This window comes from Lagopus muta, chromosome 2 (assembly GCF_023343835.1).
Source record: "Lagopus muta isolate bLagMut1 chromosome 2, bLagMut1 primary, whole genome shotgun sequence".
NCBI lineage: Eukaryota > Metazoa > Chordata > Aves > Galliformes > Phasianidae > Lagopus > Lagopus muta.
In genome coordinates this window covers 54,111,156-54,131,765 of record NC_064434.1, presented here as the reverse complement: position 1 = coordinate 54,131,765, position 20,610 = coordinate 54,111,156, and the positions used below count along the sequence as shown (strand labels likewise).

General features: G+C 36.6%; 1 protein-coding gene across 6 annotated transcripts in view; it reads right to left on the bottom strand.

The window, feature by feature from the left end:
- EYA4 (EYA transcriptional coactivator and phosphatase 4) overlaps positions 1-20,610 on the bottom strand; it is a 151,537-nt gene that overhangs the window by 63,547 nt on the left and 67,380 nt on the right. For all 6 annotated transcript variants that reach the window (XM_048936092.1, XM_048936094.1, XM_048936095.1 and 3 more), the window contains one exon: positions 10,079-10,128. In XM_048936092.1, coding sequence (XP_048792049.1) covers positions 10,079-10,128 — 50 coding nt within the window. The remainder of the gene's footprint in view (positions 1-10,078; positions 10,129-20,610) is intronic.

Below are 20,610 nucleotides of genomic sequence, written 5' to 3'. Positions count from 1 at the left end.
CAATTCTGCTAAAAAGTCAATCCACTGAATTACTTCATTTACCTGGAGAGTGTGTATGCTTTTTTCTATAGAACTGCCAACATGTAGGAACATACCTTCCTACAGACTTGCTGCTGCAGTCGTGGGCCTCTCTTAAATGGCAGAGAAGAATCCCCTGTGAATTAGATTGAGGCCATCATATTCATTTTCACATATAACCAATTCCAGATTTGAACTTAGTTTTTTTTTTTTCAAAAGTGGAAGGCTAGTGAAAGACAAGTATATTTCATGCTTCAAGGGGAGGCAAAGTTACCTCCGCTCTAAAAATGACCTAAAGCAATTCCCATAGAAATCTGACAAAAATACAGACTCAGATCACAGTAAATTATATCACTTGGCAGTCAAACTGGAGAACTAAGTCCAGAATTGCCAACAAAAGTCAAGACACACATTTGGATATATGGAAAGCTTTGAGATTTCTAACAGAAAGGAGCATACACAGGCACCATTTGAGACTCATAAAGAACCTTATCAGTTTGAATGGAGCATGTAAATTCTAAGGATCAGATGTAAGGTGGTTTTTGTGTGTGTGTGTGTGTGTGTGTGTGTGTGTGTTTAAATAAAAGCATTCAACAGGGGAAGATAGAACGGACAGACCATCTGCAGTGTAACCACATAAAAGACCCCTGGGCAAATCCAACCCATTAGCAGAAGTGCTTGACAAATCTGCCAAAGAGCCAGATGCTGCTTATAGAGGAGACTCTTCCCTCCTTGTCATCCCAATGCTCTGACTTCTGTTCCCAAAGGGGGACAGTGATGAATGGTGGTCAGCTTAAACTGTGCGCAAAGATAGCCTAAGTCCTGTACTTCAGTTATCTTACAATAAATAGACAAGACCAAGCCTGAAATAGTAAAAGAAAAAATAAAATAAAATTGAACACATGTATGAGCCATTTGTGCAACATGCAGATGCTAGAAAACAGAAAGCAAACTCACACATTTCCATGTGGACTTTTTATATAGATTTTCTTTTGTTCATTCTGCCGGTGCCCTACCATTTCTTTCTAAGGACTGATTAGGATCAGTAGGATGGCAGAGAGGTGATTTGGGTACATTAAATGCTAGCACAGCATGCTAACTGCACAGAGTTAGTTAAGTACTTACAGAATACACAAGGTGACTGATGGTATTTAAAATGTGTCTGAAGAGGTTGTGAAATATTAAGCCAAAAAATTACACTTAAAAACAATTGAGAAAAAGTGATTTGTTTACATAGCAACATGTACCAATCTCTGAGTATGAATTTGTATCTAGCTGGCCAACTTTTTAATACCTACATTTCTGTATGAATCTCTTCAACTGGATTTGAAGTGTAAAGCAGGTTGAACTGAATACTTTTATGATTCAGGCTCACTGATAGTAAAAGAGGTCAAAGAAGTTGGAACAATGCCTGAATTAGTTCTCCTGTGTATTGCTGTAATATGATATGAAAGAGCAAAAAATAGACAAGGGATGGAGGGAGGGAAAAAGGGAAGGAGGGAGGGATGGAACGAAGGAAGCTCATTCTCATAGTGATTACGTGCTGCACTTGAAGAACTAATGTTGTAATTTTGCAACTCAAAGATCAGTTCCATTTTACAATAGAGTTCTGTGAAACTACTAACTTAAGTAAAATCCCTTGAAGGTGTAATCTATCCTATTTTTCATGGAAAATAGTGTGAAGCATTTCCCCTATCCAAAGACATGCCTTAGGCTGAAAAGTATTTAGCTGTGATTAATACATTATTTAGCTCAGAAATGCATGCACTTCTTTTCAACTCTCTGTACTTCAAGCAGACTGTGTAGGAAAAGTATCATGACTTAGCAGATCAACAAATTCAGTAAAAACTGCTCATAATAGATAGAGGCAGGAGGACAACAGAGAGGGAAAGGGAAGAATAACAAATGCTTGCTTTGGTATTAAATGCTCATCATTTAAAGGCTGCTCACACAGAGTCACCTCTGGGTGCAAAGCACCGCACTCTACAGAGCAACAACAGACTTGCTTTGCACAGAAATTAATTTCAGCCTGCCAGCAACTACTGGTCAGACTGTGGCTGGCAATCCACAAAAGCCTGTCAGCAAGCTAGTGCATACTGTCTGAGCTACAACGCAACACAAAGTACAGACATCAAAGCAAGCTTAAATGCTACCAGTCTTTGCAGCTGGTTACAGCTCAGGTTGTACGTTGGGCCATCACCATTCACATCATGAGGTGAGTTGTGTTGTTTGCAGCTAGGGAGGATGCTAGCTCACCATCTGCACTGGTATCCAATCAGATCAAAACAGATAAGTAACAAACTACCAGGTGTATGCCACACCACCAACATCACTTTTGGTCCTACTCCTTCAAGTACCCGCAGCTCCATCTACAGAAAGTTGTAAAAAGCTGCTGTGGTTCCCTAAATTATGTTGTGCAACAGCACCTGCATATAAAATGGACATGAGATAGCAGTAAGAGAACTGCACCTCACACAGGTGTACCTGTGTTGCTAACACATTCTGCAGGGATGACTAAGATGTTTTAGTGAGTATTTCAATGCTCTGCTCATCTTACATTGAAAACAATGCAACAAAAATTTCAAAATTTTTATATGTAAGAAACATATAAAATTTTTGAAATTTTTTGTTGCATTGTTTTCAGTTCTTCACTCATCCCCTTTTTGTGTTCAGTTGTTGGGGGTTTTCTTGGTACTTAATTGCCATTAATACAAATTCATTGACACAGCTTCAGATCTTCATTTCAGCAAGCCTTTCCCAGCCCTCAGAAAGTGCACCTATATGCATTTATGTTGAAAGGACCTCACTGTCCCATTGTGCAGGATGGCAGAAAGCACCAACCAATATGTCAGCATGTGTGACGGGGTTTCACAACTGGAGCTATCTAAATAACTTGTACTTTTGAGCAGACTCAGAAATCACAAGGTGCTTTGGAGTTGAAATTATGTCAGAAATATTAATTATACAATTACATGGGGTGTTTCTAGTCCTCGTCAAAATTATCCACAAAACTACTTTTAATGCACATATTTGTGTATTTGCTTAGTAAAAACAAGGGGAAAAAAGAAAGCAGTTATTAAATAATTCAAATATAGGTGATTCAAGCCAGTATTCAATAGGATTTTTCCAATTTACAAAATATACCCTAGAGAGCAGGAAAGACAGCACCTTTCTAAGGGAACAGTAAATAGAAGAAACACTTCTAATTTAAATTAGTACATTCAGCATTTTGTGTTTTCTACCCCATCTTCTCAATAAGACAAGGTCCTACAAACTGATCAATAAACTTAGCCTTGTTAAAATAACATGGCTATTTCTTAGAGTACTTTATCTTATTTCCACATTTGTGTTCTTTTTTTTTTTTATTTTTAATAAAAGCTCAAACCTATTATGATTGGTTCTTCCATTCTAGTAGTACTAATCTGTATTAGAAAACTTACCTTTGTAGCATGTGATATTTCACAAAAAGTCTTGAGACAAACATAAAAATCTCCAATTTGGTTCTACTGATGCCTCTGTTAAAATCTCATCCTATTATTTATTTTTTTTTAAGATTCCAATAAATGTTCAAAACATATTTTTCTCTTATTGCTTTCACTTATTTCAAAATCTGACCAACAATTGATTTGTGTTAACACTGCTGTGACCTGGCTTGGCATCACAGAGAGAACATTATTTGTAGTATAATAGAAAATATGTTATGCCTGATTTTAAGAGAAAAAAAATAAACAGGAATTTGTAACAGACTCAAAAAATGTATAAAAAAATACATTAATTTTATTGTTAGAGCCACAGGGATCTGTTAATATAAACCATTCCAATACTTCTCTGTGATGTCATCAGTTACCATGTGTTTGCACTCTAAATAGATTATTGCAATTTCTGTAAACATATCATATATATTTTTAGAACTCTTTGGGGGCTTGATCCAGAGCCAACAAAAACCAATGGGCAGACAGTGACCAGCCTCAATACCCTCTGAGTAATCAGAAGACCAAATTTCAAAAGATAATGCATAAGAAGATCAGGGTATGGCAGGCAGAGAGACACCACAGAGACTGCTCCAAAAATAGGAAAGTCTTGTGCTGCCTGAAACTACGCTCCTGAAAATACAGCACACGTAGCAGGACAAGATACTTCTAGTTGCATCTGTTGTGTGATTGTCAGGGATGTTGTTTGTCATTCAATTACATATATCTGCACAGTCATCTCGATAACTGTATTACTTTGACTCAAACTGCTGAAGTGGCACACAGACTAAACACATGCACCAAACATTTAATAAGTAACAGATCTGTGTAAGACATTATTTCAACTGCAAGCTAAGCCTATGTGTTCCGGAATACAGACTTTGTGAGAAATCTTATTACACGGTGCAGTTATTTTAAAACTAGAAAATTGTGAAACAGTTTTTGCCACACACTGTCTTAACTGAGAAGTCTGGGCTTGATCCTGCCAAACATTTCTCTTAGGTAAGACGTTTGTAACTATACTGGACTCCCTCTCATGAATGCAATTCATTTGCTGTCCCTCCTGTTGACTGAATTTCTTTTTCCAATTCCTAACATTACTTATGGCAGTCTTTCAATTTCAACTTTGTTCTGTCTTTCCATAGAATATTTGCATTACAGTATCTGTTCATCTTTATAATTTGCCCCAAACCCACAAAATTCTAGCCGCTTGTCAAAAAGTACTTTTTTTTCTGCCTGAATTATAATATTTTTTTGTATGTATTCCCTTCTGGAACTGAATAGCTCCACAGAAAGAAAAGAAAGAAAAAAAAAAAAAAAAAAAAAAGCAGAATCTGAAAAATCAACATAAATGCACTCATCATCTTTGCTATTATCTTTGGTTATCTGATGTTCCTAGCTGGTCTTCTTGAGCTAAATCAGTAAATCAGCAGTACAGCAGGTAATTGCTGGTGGAGTCAGCATGGATACTCAGAAAAAGAATACACTGCCAATCAAAAGAAAAAGATCAGATAAATAGTATTTCAAAAGCATCTACCTTAATTCACCATGAGATGAATGTTACCTTAGGAGTCTAAATTAAACAGTCATCTCAATATCTCATTTCCTCAAAATGAAGCTCACATCACCATTATCTGCAGACTATTCATCGTGACGTACAGGAGCACTGTGCAACTCCTGGCTCTGAAACGTGACTGTTTAAATCATAAAATCGTTTGAGTTGGAAGAGATCCTTAAAGGCCATCTAGTCCAACTCCCCTGCAATGAACAGGGACACCTACAGCTCCATCATGTTGCTCAGAGCCCAGTCAAGCCTGATCTTGAATGTCTCCTGGGACACAGCTTCCAGAACCTCTCTGGGCAAACCGCTGCAGTGTCTCACCATCCTTACAAAAAACATCTTATGTCTAGTCTAAATCTCTCCTCCTTCAGTTTGAAACTATTTTCTCTTGTTCTATCTCAACAGATCGTTCCTTCTTATAGCCCACCCCCTTCTTTCTTACAGCCCCCTTTAGATACTGAAAGGCCACTCTCAAGTCTCTCCAGAGCCTTCTCTTCTCCAGGCTGAACAGCCCTAGCTCTTTCAGCCTTTCCTCGTAGCATTATCCTCTCTCTAGTATAAATAAGTTTATGAGAATGTGGCTCATAAATAACAAATCTGTACCTTCAAATGAAGACTTTTAAGACATGAATGAGAATAAAATGAGGGAGTGCATTTGGCTAAACAACACATCTGAAAACTTGGGAGACTGAGCTTGCCCATTTTTACTGCACAACCAATTTATTTTTTTCTGTTGCAACTACTGAAACACGAATGATAATTTCCATAGCTATTGCTGGCATTTCTTGTTTAGCAGCTCAATTGCAAAGCTTCTCTTCACCATGTAATAACAAACATTTGTTTTTCATCTGATGAACTGCACATGAATGGGAAAGTACTGCCTGTCTCGCTCTCCTACAAACTAGTATGCAAAGGGCTGAGCATGTTCAAACAATCCTGGGAGAAGCACGACAGCTTCATCATTAAACCTGTCAGATAAGTTGTTTCTCTTAGATTTGAATTGAGAACTTACAATATTAGATCTGGTAAATATGGATAACTGCTGGCTGGCTATTAATGTCAATACCTGCCTGAATTAAACAGCCATCAATCTTGAACTAAGGCTATGAAGGTCCTATTGAGCAAATTAGTGTAAGTGAAAATTCAAGTGTGTTTTAGAAAGCCTAAATTGTTGAGTTAAACAATTTTGTTAATCTAGTTGTCTAGAATAAGTTGCAGTAGATACGCACTGTTTTCCTTCTCACTTTTGTTAAATTTTGTGATACCCATAGAAGCCCATTTGGGTAATGCACTCAGTCGTAGCATGGCTCTTGTACAGCAAGTATCATAAGCATTGTATTCACACCCATGCCCCAAGACACAGCAGAACCAAACTTTTGTCTTATGAATGCAATATGAAGACTGTTGTAGACGTCGCTGTCATTCAATACCATCTATTTACTTGCTAATACATTAACATTAGCACGAAGCAGAAGACGACTGCTAAACTTTCCCTTTGCAAGGATTTCCTCCCCTCTCCCTAATTCATTTTATAACTCAGTAATCTATGTATTTGCCAGATCTTGATTTGTGATGCCAATTTGGTCTTACAGAAGCCTGGTGACAGGTGACCTCTGACAGACATGGTGAAAAGGAAGACTGTGGTCTATTACTTTGGTAGCAATGACCTGTTCATCAAGCAATCTGTTGTCACAAGAAAGATGACATCCTGGATAATGCAGCCAAAACCAACATACTGTAGCTGACTGTGAACTGGAGGCTGGGAACCAGTATAAATCATTTTATCAGATTTCATATCACATCTATTCTAGTGTTTAACTCATTTCCACAGCAGCGTCCTGGGGTATGAGGCTGTAAGCATAGACAAAAATCTCCATTACTAGAATTAAATGTGCTTCTCTGATTATGTGTGCAAAAAATGGAACTACAATAATTGTAAACAAGTTAAATTTAATGCATTGCACTGGATTTCAGTGATTCTTATACAATTTACAAATACAATATACAAATATGCCAAATTAAATGTATGAGCTGTTCGGCATACTTGGGATCAGTCCCATTTTAAAGCATACCCACTACATAAGAAAATTAATAGCAGTGTATGTTTATAGGCTCCGAACACAAGGAATGTTTTTCCTAATCTTGCTAGTGCATTTCACACATGAGCAGAATGATAGAGTTGTCACCCATGCACACTACTTTTGTCTCATCAGATCTGTAGTATGAGAGTAGGCAAGTCTCATTCATTGCAAATTTTCTGGCTCCAGAAGACTATAAACATTTTGCACGCTTGGCCAGTTATCCAGAAGTGCAGGATGGATTTGACTTTTATTTCAAAATTATGTGGAAAGAATGCCATAATACTGTAACAGTCACAATGGCATCATAATACGTTTAATATCTAAACAATCTGAGATAAAAGTAAGTTTTCACAACCAGCTCATAGGGGTTTTGCAAAACAACTCCCAGGAGTCTTTAACAGAATTTGTAAGACTATGTCATTTGCGAGTTGCAATTTGTGACAGAGATCCATGTATGTTTTTGTTTGCAACTACAACTTGCCAACCCAACAAGACTCAATTCTTAACCACAGTTCCCTGTGTGTGTAAGCAGTTTACCTGTTGAGATAACAACCGTATTGTATAAATAACTGCTGGTGACAGTTGATGTTTCCTGTGCATCTAACTGGATACTTCTGGAAAGCATTTTTTGATATGTTGCATAGGTTAATAAATTCCCTTCAGAAAAAAAAAATTTACTAGTCACATCTGCAGTTTGAATGTTTCTTTCTAAAAGATGAACTGAGGCCAAGCAAGACAAAGAATCTGCTGATACACACATGTCACTCCAAGAATTCTCCTGACAAAGTTCCCACACCCAATTTAATTACTTCCCTACTGTAAAAACACTTTCCATCTGCATTTATTGTAATAGTTTCAAATCCAAAACCAACACACTATAAAGCTAGCTAAATAAATGAATGATATTGGCCTTAGGTCCTGAGCCAGGAGCTATTCTGTAAGGCTGTGTCTCCACCATTCATTTTTATGCTGATGTTTCATTTTATGTGCAATGTTTTCACTTAAGACTTGTTTAGAGAAGAATTACCTTGCTCCAGGCTTTCAAGTGTCATGTGCTGTGTTGGTACCCCTAGTGCTGCTGCTGCCAGAGGCTGGCAGAGATTCCCTGCAAGACCCAAGTTGTATTTTGGATAAAGATGGGACAGAAATAGCCTGCTGCAGGCTGTACATACAGCATTCCACATATATAGGGCAGGAACATTAATTTCAACTTTATCTGCTGTATCCAGAAACTGAGGTTGTGGAACTTCAAATGAAAAGCTTTTTTTTCCTCAATGAAAAAAAAAGAAAAAACTCCACCAGATTTCTCCTCAGTATTGACTATTTGTAATTTGGGTTCCCCTCTTGTACCTGGGAGATAAAAGGTTTTTGTTCCTCATGCCTCGTATAAATAATTTAATTACAGTTCATAAGAAATTTCTTACTGTGCAGAGATAATGACAGTAGATCATATCTTATGTCCTCAAGTGTGTTGCAATATCATGGTGAGATGAAACAACAGCCATGGACTACTTTGTAATTTTTAAACACTTGAGTTATAACAGTCTGCTTTGGACAAGCAACACACTTGAAATTACACACGTGCACAAGTGGAGATTCTCTGTGCCATCAAAGTACCTCTACCCTTTAAGAAACATGTAGATGTGGTGCTGAGGGAAATGGTTAGTGGACATGATGGTGGTGGGCTGATGGTTTGATTAGATGATCTCAGTGGTCTTCTCCAACCTCCATGATTATATGATTGTATGAAAGAAGAAAGACCTCAACTTTTATAATAAAATTTAAACCAAAGCAGTAGGACAGCAGATAAATTTCTCACTTAGAAATTATTAAATGAGAAACAAAGTACAAAATATGCCCCCACTGAATCCCAAAGCAAAACTGCTACTGACTTCCTTGAAAATGTGTTTAGACATTGAATTTTGTATTCAGTTACATACTTTCAGCTCTTAGCAAACTAAATGAAAGTCAAGAATGTGTTCACAAAGGGCAGAAAAAGATTCTCAGATGGTGAACCACAGAGCTCAAGCCACAGAAAGGTTGTCTTCGTTATCCCAGGTGGCCCCAGCTCCAAGAGGACATGAAGACATAGCAAAGGACGGGATCTGAGGGCAAATCTCAAATTACTTAGCTTTTCTAAGTTTTAATCACAATTGTGTGACTTCAATGTTCTTTTATGGTTATCTCTTTAAATTAAAGCCTTTAAATTTTTGTGAAACTTCAAAAGTTCTTTGAAATAGAAGCAAAATGAAGGCAGACAAAAAACACAGAAAACCACTAAGTTTGAAGAAAATCATCCACTGTGGCTCTACAGTTTACTAATCAACAGGAAGATGTCCATCTAAAACAATTAGTATTTCACCTGCTAAGAAACATGCATAAACATATCCACACATGCAAAATACAGAATTCAAATGTCTTCCCTTTTCTTCATGTACATGAATATAGCAAAAACAGTGTTTGGTAAGTTTATTTTTAAAAGAATGCATGGTCTCTTCCCTACTTACAAACCCAACGGCATGGTTTTCAGAAGTGAAAAAAGATTCAACAAAAGTAAATTTTTTCCAAATAAAATCAGAACTGTCTACACACAAAAAAATAAACACTTAAAAGTCAATACTCAAGTTTTCCCAAGGAAAGGGATAAAAGAAAAAAGTGAAATTTGATTAAATAGATTTCCCTATGGTATTCCATAGGATTTTCACTAAAATTGAGTGCGTTAATTCAGCATTATGGCACCATCTAAATCGGTAAACCACGATGCTAGCCCATATCTCTAACTGAGGGATGAAAACCTTCCAGACTGAATAGCAGTTAAAATTAACCTAGTCATTTTTCCTATTCAAAGCAGGTCCTTCTCACTGAGTGCTTTCTGTCTGCATTTCAGCTCGTTATCACATCACATCACTATGCTGCAGGTAGTCGGCATTTGCCTTTTGTTACTGTACCTGGCGTTCGGAGGCTCTGACACATCTGATTCTGTACACGTTTTCTTTACCTGCAAAAGCAAAGGATTTTCATAGTTACTCTCACTTGAAACAGAACTTCCTTGCTCACTATTCAGACACTTACATTGCTTAAAGTGGATGCAGCTCTGCTCACCGTGATCTCTATAAAATACTTCCCGCTTTTTACAGCAGCAGTATGCTGTACTAAACAGTGTGTTTCATTATTATCCCATGAACAGCTGCCAACTGCACTTCCCTAGGTTCCATTAGTATGTAAAATGTTCAGCTAAAACAGCTTGGGAGTAGCCCAACTGGGAACAAAGAAACCAAAGAACCAGGTTCCCCACTTGGAAACCAGAAAGCCATACTGTTCTCAGCAGAGTAAAGAAATGTTTCCCCAATTGATACAGCTTCTGTTTCCTGCTCAATCTCACAATAATAAACACCAGATTCTGGGGCAAAGTGCAGTGCTAGCTAAATAACTCATACATTAATTTTCATTTTGTGAATCTGCTGGTTGTTAAAAGTACGAGGGCTGCTCCAAAAATAATGCCAACTCTTTTATGATGCCAGCCTAAGATGTTAGAAACAAATGTTGCTAGTATGACAGCAGAGGCTGAAGCTTCCCATCAATATTCCATTATGTTTTGTTGCCGTGTGACAGATGGCAGCAGTGAGACATCTGACAAAACAGTGTCTGACATGGAAGTGCACAGCAAGAAAAGCCTTGTCATCGAAATCCTCCATATGGAAAAACAGCACCCATGGATGTTCATCTACACTTACTGAACGTTTGTAGAGACCAAACAGTGGGTGTCAGCACAGTGAAGTGGTGGGTGGTGTGATTCAGCATTGGTGGCAGTGGGGCATCTTGTCTGATGCACATTTTTACAAGCACAGCATGCAGGCTCTTGTTCATCGCTGGCAGAAATGCAGAGCTAATGGTGGTGACTGTGTTGAAGTACAGTGTTCTGTAGCTAAGAATTTGCTCTAGAAAACAGTGTTATTGTGCTCTTTGTTCATGTTGTAGTTTCCATGGAAATAAATAGGAAATATTACTTTTGGAGCAACCGATGTATTTTTGTAATGCATCAATGAATATCACATACAGCATTTGTACATAATTTTGCAGTATGTAATTAATATAGTATAGATAGCTTGATTAATATAATTATACTTATTATTATAAACACTTATTACTGTAATTAATATAATATATAATTAATAGCAGTTTGACTTCCATACTAATTTTGCAATACATTGCCATTGGCCATTTAAGGGTGAAAAAAATACAACACTTTCCAATAAAAATAGAAAACTGCTCTCTGGCAAACTAGCTATCTCTTTGGGATCTTTGGGATTTCCTGCAAAAATTTTACTGTGCCTTCTGGTAATCTAAATTTTTTGTACTTTCAGCAGAGAAACAAATATTTTGCTCACTTGTGTGCTAATGTAGAATCCAGAGCTGTGTGGGAGGTTTCAAAATTACATTTTAAAGCCACCTAGAAATATTCATAATCATCCAAACTATTTTCATACGACTGACACAATGCAAAGAATATTTCCATTACAACCAGTACATGCTCATTGACAGTTTTTGAGATTAACTTGCATCAAAAAGGGCATCCTATAACTTCCTGCTACTTTAAAAGCATTTTAAAAAAAAAAAAAACTTATCACTGTGAGTTGCTTGCACTGAAGCCACCAGCAAAATAGTCATCAATTCAGACGGAAAAAGTATCAAAAGTATTAGCCTAGTGACAAGTGTTTTCTCTAAATACTGAATGCCATTAAAAAAAAAACAAAAAACAAACAAACAAAAAAAAACCAATTACAGAACTTTAATTCATGGTTTTACAGATGGTCATTTTTTTTCTTCATTTGAGTTCTAGATATTGAGCAAATAATATAGCTGCAAGTTTGATCATTCACAGAAATCAATTTTCAGTAGCAATAATGAAATTTTCCACATAAAAAGAATTTGAAACTATCTTTATTACCATACTAGTTGTCATCCAAAACAATGACAAAGAAGAAAATGCAAAGGATCTTCTAAATATTTTGTTTGCTTGAATTTTGCTACAAAACTTTCTCCACCCTTTCCAGCTGTCACTTTCATCATCACTAGTTTTGAGCCTGCTGGATTTTTTTCTTCACAGTTCATAACATGCTACTCTATGGACTCTGCAATTGCAGTTTATCACGGATGCATGTTGGTGCAGAGGCTCACCATGAGGGACAATGAAAGCCCACGTAAGCCTTCATGAACAGTCAGATACTAACATCAATGCTACAGTTTTCTGTTCACTGCATTATTATTATAGTAACATTAGATTTGAAATATAGTTTAAAACCTGAGATATAAACCCATGACTGACAACCAAATAAATGCCTCAAATTTGTGTTGAGGTGCCAATAAGAATAATATCCATCAGAATTAACATACTGACCGTCAAAATTACAAGCAATTGATCAAAACCTAAAATCAAAATCATTCAAAGAAATTGAAATGGAAGCAGCCCTTCTTTGAGAGGCACCTGTATACTTGCAAAATCAGATTGTATCAACAGGAAGTTACAGAGGGACTTGGCTAGAAAAGCAATCTTTCAATTTTGCATATAAAATTAATATATAAATGCTCTAATTAACATACGCAATAGGAAACACAGTAAAGATTTTCCCTTGTCTCGTTAACATATACTTACTTTCAAGATACTTGTGCTATCTCCTTGCTGATAAATCACTGGCACTTAAACTTTTCATAGGACAGACTCACAGATGACTTGTCCTACCCCTGCTAGCACTAGTACTGCATCTTGTTTTGATCAATGTTAAATAAAGCAATTGAGAAAGATTATGGTCTACTTGCATGATGAAAACAAGAAAATTAAAAATAAAGAAATTCTTATATCTTAAAAGTGAGTAACAGAAAAGCAATGGGTCAACTGTATCAAAAAGACTCACCTCCTGCGAGGTGAAACAAACTCCAGGGAAAAAAAAATACAAGTACTTCATATTCAATAATGCTGCAATGAAAACAAAGCACTTAATAAAATAAGAATATCTCAGGTTTTCAACTTGGTGTACAGATGATGCAGTTTGTGATCATTTTCTGAGGAAGTGTGCAGTATAAGTATGCCATATATACGTGTCTTTTCCTTTGAGACTGAATGCAGATTTCATTATGGATCCCTCTTTCAGAGAAAAGATTTAATAAATAAAAATGCTATTTCTTTAAGAAGGAACAGGCACGTGATTTTCTTTCAAGTGGCTGGGTGGACTGAACACCCAACTTCTCTTTAGGGCTATTCAAGTAGCAAAACACATTTTGTTATTCATAAAATTATGCCACCCTTGAAGGTGAACAGAAAATCACAGTGAAAACTTATGATCAAAGGCTAAATATCATTATCTTTGTCTTCAGCTGCACTATTTTCCCTCATAATCTGCTTTGGTGACTGTTTTCAAAATAATTAACCTTCACTAACACCACATTTATTTACATTCTCATGTGTTAAATGTAAGAACTTTTTTCTTTAATCCTACTCAGTTTTCCTTTTTTCTTTTTTTTTTTCTTTTCTCTGTTTATACAGGTTTTCTCACCATTTCAGTTATATGCATGTTGAGAACTATTACTATGGTGGTGAAGTATCAATTTCAGCTGTTTTTGAATTTTACCAAAAGGTGTTGAAATCTCCTACCCTAGTTGCCTACTTCAAAATGTTTGAAATATTTCATCTAAAAATGCTTAAATCCAATTTTTTTAAGAAAACAAGATGTTTTGTTCGTATTTTAAGTCACATAACTATGCTGCTCAGAGGCTTTAGCAGCTGAACCCCAAAAGTGAAAGTGCACAAATACAAGGTGTAGTGATGCCCAGCAGTCATCATCTCTGTGAAATGGTGTCCAAATCTGTTTAGCTTCATATGCTTCTAAAAGCCATGTTTTCACACCCTTACTGAAGCCCTGTTGTATTCCAGCTTCTGAATTTCTGAAGATCAAAACCACACTGAATACCTTTCCATGACAAAGACAGAGAAGCCAAGTAAGAATTAAAAATCACTTCTCCTGATTTCTGTAAGTACCTGTGGCATCAGGAAAGTGCCTGTCCTTCTTTAAGTGGTGAGTCCAATGTCTTCCTATGGCAATAACCAAGCAACATCATAGAATAGAATAAACACCCTGTGACCTCAAATAGGATAAAGAATAAAGGAAAAATCCAAACAGGGAGGAGAGACAGAAAACGGAGCAAAAAAAGAGGGAGATCTCCAGGGAGCAAAATCAGAGGAGAGCAGAAGCTAGCGTAGGGCTTTTACGGGTACTGGATGAGTACTGGAGCTTGCATGGATGGGACAGGGCAGCACAGTTTGCTCTCCTCTTGTCTAAGATCTGGGAGTAAAAATCAGAATGACAAGCTCGAGCATTCATCACAAATTTATGAAAGTCACTAGTAAAGGCTTTATTAGTGACCAGTCTGCACAGAATAACAGGCTGTTTCTGGCATGCCATCTGCTCTGCAGATCTACTTAATGATCCAAGCTGGGGAATTGTACTTTGAACTTACAAAATGGTGCACAAATGTTATGTTTATGCAGAAAAATTAAGATCTGATTTATCTCATATTGAAGAAGACATTAGTCAACATTTTATACAATTTCTGCCTTAATCTCTGTCTTCATTTTTCAAATTTAAAACACAAACACTGTTTTAAGTGTCTTACACTTCATGCTGTGAGGACAGCATGAAAAAGAGATGCATTTATTAAACATCGAAGACCTAGGAAATCTAGGATATCTATGCAATATCTGTATGACAAAGAATGATTTTATATTCACTGTGGAGTTTAGATGTTTCACATTCAACAAATACAGACTGAGGAAACATAAGAAAAATCTAATTACACACTCTGAGGAAACCGGAAAGTCATGTATGTCATGTAATAAGAGCTGCACCATAATGGATAAGAGACTGGATTTCCACAGACCATATTAGTCCTGATATTTCCTCACTTCTGATGTTTTCCTTTGCAACATTAACATCCTTTTAACATGATTTTATTGGTCCTTATTACACTAGATGTTAAAACACAAACTGGTCCATCTCTGTGAGGTGATCTCACATGCACACACTCATAGCATTAAACTCATAATGCAACACAGGTGAGAAATCCTTTCTAGCATTTACAGTGAGCGCAGTTGAAAAAAATCTTGCAATATCAGAAGTAAATTATTCTGCCACTGAATCTGCTGAGCTCCCTCACCGACTGCATCAAATATGGCCATAATCACCCTGTCCTCCCAAATTGGTGAGCATGTAGTGAATAGTGCCTGCAATGTTTTGGGTCAGAATGAAGTAGCTCTGCATGCAGGAGCCACTGAAGATGTAACATCCAGGAGGCAAGAGTGAAGTGGGAAAAGTAATCTTTGCAGACACAAAGACATCTCAAAGCATGTCTCCATGCCACATCTAGCCTGGAGAATGGACAAACCAAGTGCACTTGGTGTACTGTCAGGATGCTTCCCTACAGTAGGTTATCCCCATGTGAAAGCTCACAAGCCAGGGAGAGGTACAAGTCTGTGGAGAGCAGGGGAGGATGGACAATGTGGGGGAATATTTTGATGGCAATAAAAGAGAATTTAACTCAGGATATCTATATGACTGTAAAGAACAGTAGCTCACAGTTCAGATATTTTTTAGATGCTGACTTCAACAATCTTTATATATACCATTATAATCATCTTGATGACAAAAACCTTAGTACGGAGACTGTCCATATATGGTCTAGTACATTAAGGATTTTTCTTGCTACCATGACACTACACCCTTCATTACTACTACAACTACAGAAAAATTAATCTCTTGAACTGCATAAACAGGACAAAGGATGGCACAAATATACATACTAAGATTTAGTAACAAACTCTAGGCATTATGTATGTTTTCAAATTCATTTTAATAAAATCTACAAATGTTATTGAGAATTAAGCACTTTATGGTGGCTAAATTCAAATAATACAAAGGCTGTGTACATATGTGAAGTAAATCTCAGTGAAGATTCTGCAAAGAAAAATATAAATGCTAAAGTCCCCAGAGAAAGATCTGAGAAAAATTCTAAATAGTCCCAAATTCTCAACTAATTTCTTCACAGTAAATCTCTGTTCTGTTTCACTTCCACAGGTCTCATAAGGATTTCAGTTACCCAAGCCTAATAACAATAAAATTTTATTATCCAAATATATATAAGCAATTTATATGAAATTGTAAATAAATAATGCAGTACTTTAGTTACTTACTCTCAGGTTTTAACTTTGTTTCTGACTTAGCTAAAAACAGAAAAACTGATGCTAGTGTTGAGTGACAGAACTTCAAGCAATAGAAAATAGACTTTTCTTACAACTTTTCACAGTGCAGATCTGTACATCGTTACATTTTACTTGGTATCACATTGTGAAGCAGATTTATTGTGTCTCAACAGATCTAAAAATGTAACAGTTCTAATCTCAAACTTTTTATAAGCTTCAATTTAAATTCAAAAATAAATTAAATTCACTAGAGTGAATTAACTATTATAGGATTTTAACTATTCAGTAAACTCCTCCATTTTCTTAGTAATGAAATTATTATGCTGACAAGTAAAATCAGTTGTATTTCAAATACATCCAGTTTGCAACATGATGAACTTTGTTTGCCTGTTTATGAAAAATGACAGTAAAATAGAAATCATTCAGAGGATACAAGTATGGAAGGAGACTATTTAAGTTGCTCTTTGTACTTTATGTAATATATGAAATGAGATTTCTTATTTAAAGACAACAGATATCTTTCTCTGCCTTTAGGCAAGGGAGAAATAAGAGCACACTAGGTACTGTGTGGGAGTATTCATGTATGACACTGAGCAGCAGGGCAAGGCAGGAATGGGAACATGGGAAACCATTTCTGTAGCATCATTGCTTCCTTCTACTTTCCATACATATTCCTTTCCAAAGATAGATGTATTAATGACAAAATGTATCACAGCTATCCTCCTGTATTCCTCTCTCCTCAGAGCAATGCACTGGTAACCAGCTAGTGAACATTCAAGCCACAAGGAAAATTCCACAGAGGATATATCTGACATAATTTACCTGCAGTTTGGATAACTACATCTAGGCTAGTCATCTCAAGCTTTCTTTACACCTAACAAGAAGAAACAGATTTCACCTGACCTAGTGCAGTCTTCCACATCAAATAGAGATGATTTATGAGTAATAGTTGCTAGTCTCCACTGAAATCTCTAGAGGATCTAAATGATTAGCGAGACATTTGCATTATGTAGACTACATAAGAGAGTAAATATCATGTTTTATGTACACAGTTTATTCTACATGTACCTCTGCAATCTTCCTCCACTCCTCCAAAAAGAGTGATCAAATTCAGATAAGATCTTTGGAGAAGGGACAGAAAATCCTGATGTTTTAATTCCTGCTCTTTTTGAACATGCAGTAGAGAAAATGTTGAACAGTGCTGACAAGCAGTATGCACTGTCCCCACATATATTGTTTGACTCACCACGTTTTTTGTGAAATCCTTTTCTACCTGCTGCACGGACTACAATATTGAAAAGAAGTGGCTCCTGCTGTATTTTCACACTTCAGAGCCTCAGCTTCACTGAACCAGTCACTGACTACTCATTTGAAGAAGAAACTATGGTTAGCAAAACATATACTAATCTGTTAAATGCTTCCACTATTTGAGATGACACTATTGCTGCCACAGTATTTCAGATCTGCTGTACAGACACCTGTAGACAATAGTGTGGATGAAACTTCAACAGAAACAAGCCTACAGACAGGCCAAGAGGACGCAAAGTGCTATATTTCCCATAGATTTCATTGCATCAGGCCAGGATGATAAGTATCGACACACTGGCGTCCTTTGCTGGTGTCTACCGTACGTAGGAAGTGAAGTAACAAAGGGTTTAATAAATCCAGGCAAGTAACTTATTTATATTACTCATGACCATAATGATTGTTTCTTTCACAAACAACACACAGTCTTAGGGCTGACATAAGCCTTTGTATTATTTAAATCAGAAGGATTTACCTAATATAAAACTGCTTTTGTATTTGCAAAGTTTTACAGAAAGAGGTCGCATGAAGATGTATTCATGGCATAAACTGATAAAATCTGAGGCAATCTCAATTTTCGCATTCATAGGCTATCTTTGGGGTCAAAAATTTCCTTCCCTGGCACATTCTTACTCGTGGAAGGATTTCCTACATGTTTGTTTTTGCAACCTGATTAATGGGTTCACTTAGTTCAGAGTTCTAAACTTCTTTCAAGGTTTTTTTTTTGTTTTTTTTTTTTAATACCTGAAAACATTTTTAAAACACATTTTAAATTGCCTTTGGCACAAGAGTACTTTCAAAAATATCAAAGGGTCTGATGGTCAAGTCATAATTTAAGTCATTGGACCCTGTAAAATACAATCTTCTACATTCTGAAATGCATATGCACTGCGGGGAAAAAAAAAAATCACTTTTTTTTTCCTTTTTGTTTGTTTGCATTAGATGAAAGAAGGAAATATGCCTTCCCTTAACAGTTGGGGCGCGCAGGGCAAATGCCATACCACAATCACACTTTTTGTTTCAGCATCAGTTACCTAATAGCTCAGAGCTCACAGACACTTTCCCCTGCCCTGCTGGAAGGATGGGCTATCAGACTGGCTCCTTTCCCAGAAAGAAAGAAGGAAAAGGAGGAAACCCCAGTCAGCAGTTGCAAAGGCAAGGAAGCTCCACCAGCCTGGAAAGGGGAGCAGCTCACTTATTGTCCGAGTCTGATGCAGGAGAAAATAATACTTAAGCACAAACACTGGAAGACACCCATCTCCCCCTTTTTCTCCTTTTCTCACTCCCTCTCCTTCTTTCTCATTGTTTTTGGTTTGTTTTAAATAATAATGAAAACAAACAAACAAACAAACACATGAAGATAAGTCTATGGCCTTTTGTTTTCTTGCCAAAGCAGCAGAATGTGTCAGTGCAGGTGAATCTGCAAATGCATATTTGATGCTTTCCCAGTATCCACAAACTAGAAATTAGCTAGAAGATACTGAAAAATGCTTCCTGTTTTTACTCCGTTTATGATCCTATGATCTCCTCCAGACTTGTTATCATTTTGAATTAGTTTTAAGTGTCTAAAATTTCAGCATTTCCAGTTATCATTGATCTCTTTCAGCAGAAAAAAAAACACCACAGTGAGATACAGGAAAAGAGACACACTATGCAATGCTGTCTAGATTTAATCTGATTTCCCAGTGCCACAGACATGTCATAAGCAAAATTGGTGTATCAAAAATGCTTTGGAGTTATCATTTAATATTCAAAGGAATAACAAGTCATCTCCTGTTATATGCATAAAATTCAGCACCCCCTCAGAAAACCCAAAGTTATTTTCATTCCTCCTGCTTTTCTAAACTAACCAGGGCCAACAAATGCAAAGAGGAAAAAAAAAGTAAACTTTGAAGCTGAAATTTAAAGCAATGAAAGGAAGTTCAAAAGTTAACGTTCCTATGGCTGTGTTAACTTGGCCATGCTGCAAATACATCATGCAAATACTTCAAGCTATTTTGTTAGAGGTATATCGTACTGTGCCATAAAGCATAATGAAATATACTGTTTTCATACGGAAACCATCTTGTACCAGCAACAGTACACCATACAATGCTAATGCTGATTTCTCTACCACAAAAAAAGTTTCTCTACCACAGCAGCTTCACTTTCTGAGGATGCTGATGCTTCACTGGGATCCAGCAATCACTCAGGCCAGTCAAGAGTTTACACGCTGACTTCTCCCAAGTTTTTTTCCTCTCCAGAAAATAACCTCTCTTAAACACTTGCCACAGCTTTTCCATATCTCATTTAGAAAAAATTTAAACAAATGGCCTTGTTCATTGCCTCCTCCTTTCTATTCTTCACTATTTTGGCTTTTACCTAGGAGGACACCAATATCCAAGTGCCTTTCATAAGTGCAATAAACATGATCACAGCCATCAAATTTCACAGATGATGAAACACATATGTAAAATAACCTTCTCTTAGTAGAGAAGTTCTTCTGACCCTCTGCTCTTTTGTTTCTCTTCTGTATTTTTAAAATACATACTGTTATGTACTAAGGTTAAAGGTAATTGGCTCCCAGAAATACGCTTTGGTTTCAATCTTAAGTAACAATCTTAAGTTTCTCAGTTTCATAGAGGTCATTCCTTGATTCCCACTCAGGCTTGGGTATGATCCATCCACAGAATCACCAGCTGTAAAAAAATCAAGAAATAGGAGGCCAGACTCCCGGCTTCTCCAGCTTCAGTTGAATTACAACACGTTTCACAGAAAAAAAAGGACAATTGCTAAAATTCTGAATATTGCTAATTCTTTTAGAAAGCAAGACAGTAAGTAACTGTTTTCCTTCACAACCCAGAATAGCAGAAAAATTTTCATTTATATACACGTACTAAGATATGGAAATGCAAAAGGCATTGACTAACTATGCCTTCTGCAGGA